We start from the raw sequence: 7988 nt of genomic DNA, 5'->3' as shown, positions 1-7988 counted from the left end.
TACTGGGTAATGCCAAAATAATTAGTTTAATTATCGAAAATTGGATGGCAGGAGCCAAATTAGGCTTGGCGGCTCGGCTGGAAAGAGAACAGGGACCGGCTCGGCTTGGAGGTTGAAGATCGGCTCGGCTTGCGGCGCAGACTGGCGCGGCTCGTGGTGCAGACAGGCGCGGCTCGGCTTGGTACAGCGTCTACGCACGTGCGGCTCGCACGCGGGCGCTGCTCGGCTCGCGGGTGCACGCGGCTCGGGTTCCGGGTCAGAGGCACGCGGCACGGGCCAGGCTTCGGGTCACGGAGCGGGGCTTCGGTCGGGTCCTCACGCGACGAGGCGCTGGCTTCCGGATCCGGGTGGCGCGACGGCTGCGGGTGGTCCGGCTACACCACGGCTTCGCTCGGCGACGGCTGCAGACGGACGTTTCGGCTGCGCTGCGTCGGATCGAAGCAGCGCGACGCGGCTGGATGACGGATCGGCTGCGGATCGCAAAGGGTGACGCGGGCTCGGCTTCAGGCGACGGCTGCGAGAGATGGCTGCTGCGGCGGACGCTCGGCGTGCGCGGATCGGCTTGGACGATTCTTCTGATGCGGCTGGAAGCTCGGCGACGGCTCGGGTGGACTGCAGACTCGACTGCGCTGCTGAACAGAGAGAGGAAGGCTTGGCGGCTCGGGTTCGTGGCGGCGGCTAGGGTTTTATGAATAAATTTTTTTCTCCCTTTTTCTCTTTTCTTTTCCCCTTTCTTTCTTTGATTTTTCTCTTCTTCTTTACGCACGAGACCCAAGGCTTTTTATAAGACAATATCTCTTTTCTTTTCCTTTAAATAACCCAAACCAACCATCTCCTCTCTCTCTCCAAATCTCACCAAACTCAACCAACCCTCCTTTCAATTAGCAATAACTCATTAAATAATTTCTAAATACTAAAATAGGTAACATAATAGAAAAATACTTAATAATAAAAAAAGTGGAAAACCCAACTTTAATAAACCGGAAAATTCAAAATGATAAGGTTCTCCCAATAAATTTGTCTTTTCCAAGACCATACATAAATATTAATAGTAAGATGAACAAAAACGAGTTTGTTGGGACGTTACACCCAAACACACGAAGAGGAACCTCAGACACAAGGCGAGTAGAGGGGTAAGACGATCTAAGGGAGTCTGAAGGGGGAGTATACGAGAAGGCATTCTATTGATTAAGTGAGTGGCTGTAAGAATAACATCTCCCCACAGGTATGATGGAAGGGAAGTGGAAAGCATAAGGGAGCGAGCTACTTCCACAAGGTGACGGTTTTTTTTGTTCGACCACTCCATTTTGTTGAGGAGTGTAGGCACATGAGGTTTGGTGAGCAATCCCTTTGGAGGTTAGAAATTCACTAAGGTTATGGTTTTGGAATTCCCGACCATTATCACTTCGAAGAATTGCAATTTTTTATGAAATTATGTTTCAATAGTACGATAGAAGTTTTGGAAAATGGACGAAACCTCGGATTTATCTGTTATTAGGTAGACCCAGGTAAGACGGGTATGGTCATCGATGAAAGTTACAAACCACCGCTTTCCCGATGAGGTGGTGACCTTGGAAGGACCCCAAACGTCACTATGGATGAGGGTAGACGGTTGTGTAGGTTTATATGGTTGTGAGGGAAAAGAGACCCGATGTTGTTTAGCCCGGATACACATATCGCAAGATAGAGAAGAGACATCAAGTTTAGAAAAAAGGTGGGGAAATAAATATTGCATATATGTAAAGTTTGGGTGGCCCAGTCGAAAATGCCACAACATACAGTCTTTGTTCAAAAGTGCTAAAGTAAGATGACAGTAAACTAACCCTAGACAAACTACTATAGGAGGTATCATCATCAAGGATGTAAAGTCCCCTTCTATGTCAAGCAGTGCCAATCGTCCTCCTCGAGCTTATGTCCTGAAAATAAACCGATACAGATAAGAAGATAGCTTTACAATGCAATTCACGAGTGATCTTGCTTATAGATAACAAATTGTAAGACAGTTTAGGGACATGCAAAACACTCTGGAGAGTAAAACTGTCAGAGGGAACTATTTGTCCTTTGCCAGCGATTAGAGCTAGAGAGCCATCAGCTATTCGAATTTTTTCATTACCGGTACACGGGGCATAACAGATAAAGTGTTTCGAAGAACCTTTCAAGTGATCTATAGCCCTTGAGTCTAAGATCCAGGGATTCTTCCCATCAACGCTAATAAGCCCAAGGGACTGAGGCATACCTGACTGAGCAATGGCACCCAGAGTCGGAGTCTTGGTCTGGCTCGCAGTAGGATCAGTTGATTGAGAGGTGCTGGCAGGGGTAGTCTCACTAATGTATGCACGTCATGAGTTCTGTTTCTCGTTGGAGGACCGTTTGTTACCTCTTGGGGGACGACTGTGGAGTTTCCAACACTGATCCTTGGTGTGCCATTGTTTCTTGCAGTGCTTACACACAGGAATTGACTTCCCATTATTCTTGTCACTGTCATGATTTGAGGACCGAGCGCTAAAGGCAGCGGAGTCAATGGTAGGGGTAGTAGTACACCCATGGCATTAGTGCGATCCTCTTCCAGGCGGACTTCAAAACAAACTTCCATTAGGGAGGGAAGAGGTCTTTGTCCGAGTATACGACCACAAACAGTATCAAATTTGGGATTAAGTCTTGCAAGGAAGTCATAAACACGGTCAACCTCTTCAAGTTTAGCATATTGAGTATCGTCATTTGGTGTGTCCCAAACTGTCTCTCTGCACAAATCCATCTCTTTCCAGAGGAGAGAGAGCTTGTTAAAATAGGTAGTCACGTTCAGAGTCCCTTGTTTGCAATTATGGACCTGTTTTCGCAGTGTATACAACCGAGAGGCATTCTGTCGTTTCGAGTAAAGGGTTTGAGTTGTATCCCACAAATCTTTTGCTGTGGCAGCAGATAGTAGAGGCTTGTCGATCTGTGGTTCCATACTATTAATCAACATGGACCGAATAAGTGAGTCCTCCCCTTTCCAAAGTCGTTCCAAGGCGTCTTCTGGTAGAGGACGTACAGTCCCTCCAGTTAAGAAGTCGAACTGGTGGCGACCTTCGAGGAACATCTTTATTGATTGGGACCAAGAAAAATAATTTTGCCCATTTAATTTTTCACCTGAAAAATTCTCTGTAGACGAACCCAAAGAGCCAGTTATATAATTTGACAGTAAATTAGGGAACGAAGTTATCGGGTTCTTGGAATACATCGGTAACTCGGTTGGTTTGAAATGCATCAAAGACTCACCCGCTTCAATGTTTGATCTGTTCTAAGGTTGATTAATTCCGTTACCAGAAAACAATGGTTGCTGTAAAGAGTCAACGTACAGCGGATGCTTACTGTACAGATTTGAAAGATTTACGGTTGAGGGTTGCTATCCGGAGCTCATAGGCGGCGCGTGAGGATGCGAATGGCCGGAAGGGCTTGACGGTTGGACATCCGACGGCGCGTAAAAGGGAATGGGCTGGGCGGTGAGATGAAACGGCCCATGCGCTGGAGAGAAGCGGCGCGTGAAGCATCTTCTGGTCAGACGGTGGCTCGTACGACTGCGAAACCACTCCCGTTGGGTAGATCGGCGGTTTCTGTAGGTTTTGAAGCAGTTTCTCCATGGCGGCAGCGACGACAGTGACGGGTTCAATTTCGATCTGGGTTTCTCCTAGGGTTTTGTTATTGCTTTGCTCTGATACCATATTGAAAGCAATTAACAACAACCCGAGACTTACGTGGAAACCAGAGAACTGGGAGAAAAACCACGATACTTTAGTTTTTATTATTTTTCTTATGAATACAATTGGTACAAATAGAGAAAATAAATATAGTACAATAGGAGTAAGAAAGGAAAAGATCTAGGAAATATTTAGGAAATAAAATCTTATATATTATTCTTTCCAAAAATACTCTAAGGACAAAGCCCTACTAATTCTAACAGTAGGCTTTAAGGTTTTATTTGTGAAGATTATGATTTCATATTTAAGTTAATGAAAGTGTTTTACATTCCTACATCATGAAGTTGCATCCTTTATCTTTTTAAACATGTGTAGCCATATACTGCTTTAACTTTAAGTTTAAACTGTAACAATCTATTCTTTCAGTGCAAATCATACTTACGGTTGCTGAACATCATAGTGCCATTGTTCCTTGGCAACTTATAGCTGAAAGGACCGGTGTTGTTCTGAAGTTTGTAAGTTTAGGTGAACATAATGTCCCAAACTTACTAGAGTTAAAGGAAATGTTTTCAACAAAAACAAAGCTTGTGGTTACCTATCATGTCTCAAAATGTATTGGGTACACCATTCTATTTGATATTTAGCATTTTTTTAATCTATTTCCTTTTTATACCATTCAATTTATAAACATTACTCAAATAAAACAAGTAGTAGGTGAATATTTCAAACTGAAGTGTTATCATATTACTTCAGTTATCACACTTCTAGTGGAAAGGTTTGCAGCTGAATAAAAACAATAAAGTCAAATGAATGAAGAATGAAAAGAACTGTCAGACATTTTTCCTTCTCTTGATCTGTGTCCAGTTACTCTTGATATCTTTCTAATAATAACTATATGCAAATAGTGGAATTCAGTATGATTTGATTTTTTTCTCTGCAACTTATGTTCTTCCAATTGAAGAAATAGTTGGCTTAGCACATCATTTTGGGGCAAAAGTGCTTGTAGATTCGTGCTAGAGTGTTCTACACATAGTTGTCGACATCTAGGCACTTGATGCTGACTTTCTTATTGCTTCTTCTCACAAGGTTAGGTTGTTTTCTTATTAATTAAATGGCAAGCCTTACATTTGGGCATATGAAGATAAGGAATAAACATGCTTCAGATGTGTGGGCCTACAGGCATTGGATTCTTGTAGATTGATCTATTGTTTGCAATGCCTCCATTCTTAGGTATGTCCTTTGAGAAGATAAGTTATGAAATTAAAATTGCATCAGTTCGTTTTTAGGAAGTCAATATCTAATTTTCATATTTGGTCCTACATGGCTCTAGATGGTGGAGATTTCTTGACCATTCCACATTTGCACAACCTCGTTCCAGGTTAGTGGACTCCATGGTTGCAATTTTGTCCTTTTCTTTTTACTTTAAAATGAAATTTTTCTCAATGTATTTATTTTATATGATGTGGAAAAATTAAAACGTTCAATATATAGGGCTCAAGAATTGCAAGAGACCTAAATAACTGTCGTTTATTTAGCATTATTTGTTTGCTCATTTGTTCTCATAATAATTGACACTTGATAAATCATCTTTTTGAAGTCATTATGAGATTTAAATAGATGACTTCTTGAATGGTGCTAACATTTTGTGATGTCTATTTTATTCGAACTATTCATTAATTGATGCCTTTTTACATATCCTTTCATCTCTTCTATGTATTCTCTTTCTACCCAAATGCCTTTTGATATTTGCATTAAGAAGTCTTTTTGGTGGACAATATTGTCCTTAATTCTACTAATTACTCATATCCCCCTTCGTTAGATTTGAAGCTGGGACGCCTACAATTGGAGAAGCAATTGGTTTGGGGAGCTGCTATTGATTATCTATCTAGGATCGAAATGCAAAAAATTCATAGTTACGAAGTGAGTTGATTGAAATTTGGTATATACCCTTTGTTTGAGAATTTTTGGGCGGTGAAAAATGCGTGAAGCAACTAAATCAGGGTATCAACTAAATAAATACCTTCATAGTAAGTTAGTAATAGAATTTTTTTTTCTTTAATCAAGGAATTTATGTATTATTTTTCTATCAACTAGGTTACCTGGAACACTGAAAATTCAGAATGATATGATAAATATGTTTACTAGTTTTAAGACTTTAGTCTAACGACGAGGAGGTGTTGTATGCTAACAGGAAGAATTGGCGAATTATCTATATGAAAACCTTCGTGCAGTCCCTAACATTCGAATATATGGCCCAGCTCAATTTAGACTTTAGTGTATTTATAAATTATTTAATTAAGCAACGGTTTCATGGACTACATTTTTTCTACATAATTATCGATGTATACATTGTTGACACTTACCTGCCTTTGTTTTTTTTCAATACAAAGTCTCAAATTCCCTGGGATCAAAATTATAGTGACTCGTTGAACTAGTATATGAGATTTTAATTATTGCTTAATTAGCCATGTTATTTGGCAATTGCTAAGAGACATCCATAAACATAAGCAATATTTGATGGTTGAACAAATAGGTTAGATAGGATGAAGTATTGATACATAAAATCATGTAGCTATAAATTTTATTGTTATTATTATTGGTTGGCCTAATAGTGTTAACATTAATGTGTTATTAAATATTTTGAAAAAAAAGTGAAAAAAAGAGACTAAACTAATAATCTACCCTATTATATATGGGTGTGTTCATAGTTTGTTGGAGCTTGTGTTTTCTAGAATAGAATCAGACCAAAATCGAAAATCAAATTGCATTATGTGGTTTGGTTTGGCTTCACAGTTTGCCTTTTATCAACATATGTTTTTTTTTATATATTTTTTAAATTCCTGAAAGTGATCGTGGCTATGAGAGAGTGAGAGTGGCATGGCATGGCGGTAGCGGTAAGAGTGAGAGATGTTGGAGTGGAGACAACCAGATTTAAGAGACTGAAAGTGGTGTGACCGTCGGAGGTGAGGTGAGGTGTGAGTGAGGGAGGGAGGTGATCATCGAAAAAGTTAGATGGAGAGAAAAAGAAAACATAAAGTTAAGTTGAATAAAATTGAATAGATAAAGGTAACAATATAGATTTATATTTTGTCATACCTAATAAAATCTTTAAAAATTGGTTGGTAATAAAAAAGGTTTGTCTTTGATTATTTGTGAAATTACCCTTCCCCTTCCACGAAAACTCTCTCCATCTCTCTAATTTGCTACCCACTCCTCCGATTTGCCATTTGAGTTCGTCGAGTTCCTCTTCTTCATGTGAATTCGTAGCTATGGATGCTCTTCTTCCTTCTTTTCTTTTTTCGAACATCACCTTCTTCCATCATATATCCCAACCTTGGTTATGTTCGTTGGAAAATATTTATTTGACGAAACTAGCTGGTCATACATAGCTTGAAGAACAAAGAAAGGAAGTTGGTTCTGAAGCATTATTATTATTATTATGCATGTCCCTAATTATTTCTCGTTCTATAGATTCATAATAGCAAGAATAGACATTCTTTTGAATTATTGGAAAATGATCTGGGGAATTAAATAGTCATATACATAATCTGATATTGTAAAATCAATAAAACATCAGTTTGAGTACAAGAATCCTACCGTAAAAAAAAAAAACATAAAGTATCCCAATTCAATGAAATGTATAACTACCTCCCAGCTACTAGTTACTTTTTTACACTTGAAGTCACTTAGCCCTTGTGGAGCAAAGAGTTATTAAAGTCAATATTAGTCATACTACAGTAAACAAAAAAGAAAGAAATAAAATTATAATATTTGTCATTAGTCATAAGTCTCGTAACATAGAGACATTATTGTAGTTGAACAAGTTTGGCCCTTGTCTTTGAATGAACAAAATACAGAGAAGGTAAGCGAGTAGACCCATAAATGATCCATTTTGAGTTTTTACAATCTATCTTTGTAGACAATATAGTAGATTGAAAATCTAGTTAATATGACAATTAGGTTTAAAATCCAAATGGAGTACATGTATCCAATGGTAAGTACAAAAGCAAGATTAGATTCGTAGATTGTTTTTTAAGGAAGTTCAAATAATGAATTGTGCATCAGTTTGAGATCTTTGCCTTATAAATATTCACTCATTAATGGAGATAGAGTGTTCTGTTCAGTTGGTGGTTGTGAAAAAAAAAAGGGAAAAAGATTTGTGGTTTTCCTAATCCTAGATCATTCCTCAAGTCCTAATTAAGTCGTTCACGTGGTTTTCCAATCCAAGTACAATTTCATAAGGTGATGAACAAATTCTGCCCTTAATACTATTACTTTTAATTTTATTGTCTTTCTAGTTAAGACCTCTCT

General features: G+C 39.0%; 1 protein-coding gene across 5 annotated transcripts; it reads left to right on the top strand.

Annotated features, from left to right (window-relative positions):
- The first annotated feature begins 452 nt into the window (after positions 1 to 452).
- On the top strand, positions 453 to 6062 carry LOC127151486 (cysteine desulfurase 1, chloroplastic-like). Of its 5 annotated transcripts, XM_051091445.1 has the most exons (6): positions 651 to 664; positions 4104 to 4202; positions 4769 to 4907; positions 5008 to 5055; positions 5497 to 5597; positions 5869 to 6062. In XM_051091445.1, exons 3-6 carry the CDS (start codon positions 4892 to 4894, stop codon positions 5950 to 5952), a joined length of 249 nt encoding a protein of 82 aa, XP_050947402.1. In that variant the 5' UTR covers positions 651 to 664; positions 4104 to 4202; positions 4769 to 4891; the 3' UTR covers positions 5953 to 6062. The 5 variants fall into 5 exon arrangements, 1 of the variants encoding a protein (XP_050947402.1); XR_007824525.1 differs by having other exon boundaries at positions 453 to 4907; positions 5497 to 5704; positions 5869 to 6058; XR_007824527.1 differs by lacking the exon at positions 5869 to 6062 and having other exon boundaries at positions 453 to 4192; positions 5497 to 5862.
- Positions 6063 to 7988: the final 1926 nt, after the last annotated feature.

Source organism: Cucumis melo, chromosome 10 (genome assembly GCF_025177605.1).
Source record: "Cucumis melo cultivar AY chromosome 10, USDA_Cmelo_AY_1.0, whole genome shotgun sequence".
Lineage (NCBI taxonomy): Eukaryota > Viridiplantae > Streptophyta > Magnoliopsida > Cucurbitales > Cucurbitaceae > Cucumis > Cucumis melo.
Note: the sequence above shows the minus strand (reverse complement) of the source record. Positions and strands in the feature narration are given on the sequence as shown.

Coding starts and splice junctions, on each gene's coding strand:
- LOC127151486 (XM_051091445.1), top strand. Junction 5,056..5,496: donor TTTGCACAACCTCGTTCCAG/GTTAGTGGACTC, acceptor CCCCTTCGTTAG/ATTTGAAGCTGGGACGCCTA. Junction 5,598..5,868: donor AAAAAATTCATAGTTACGAA/GTGAGTTGATTG, acceptor GTATGCTAACAG/GAAGAATTGGCGAATTATCT.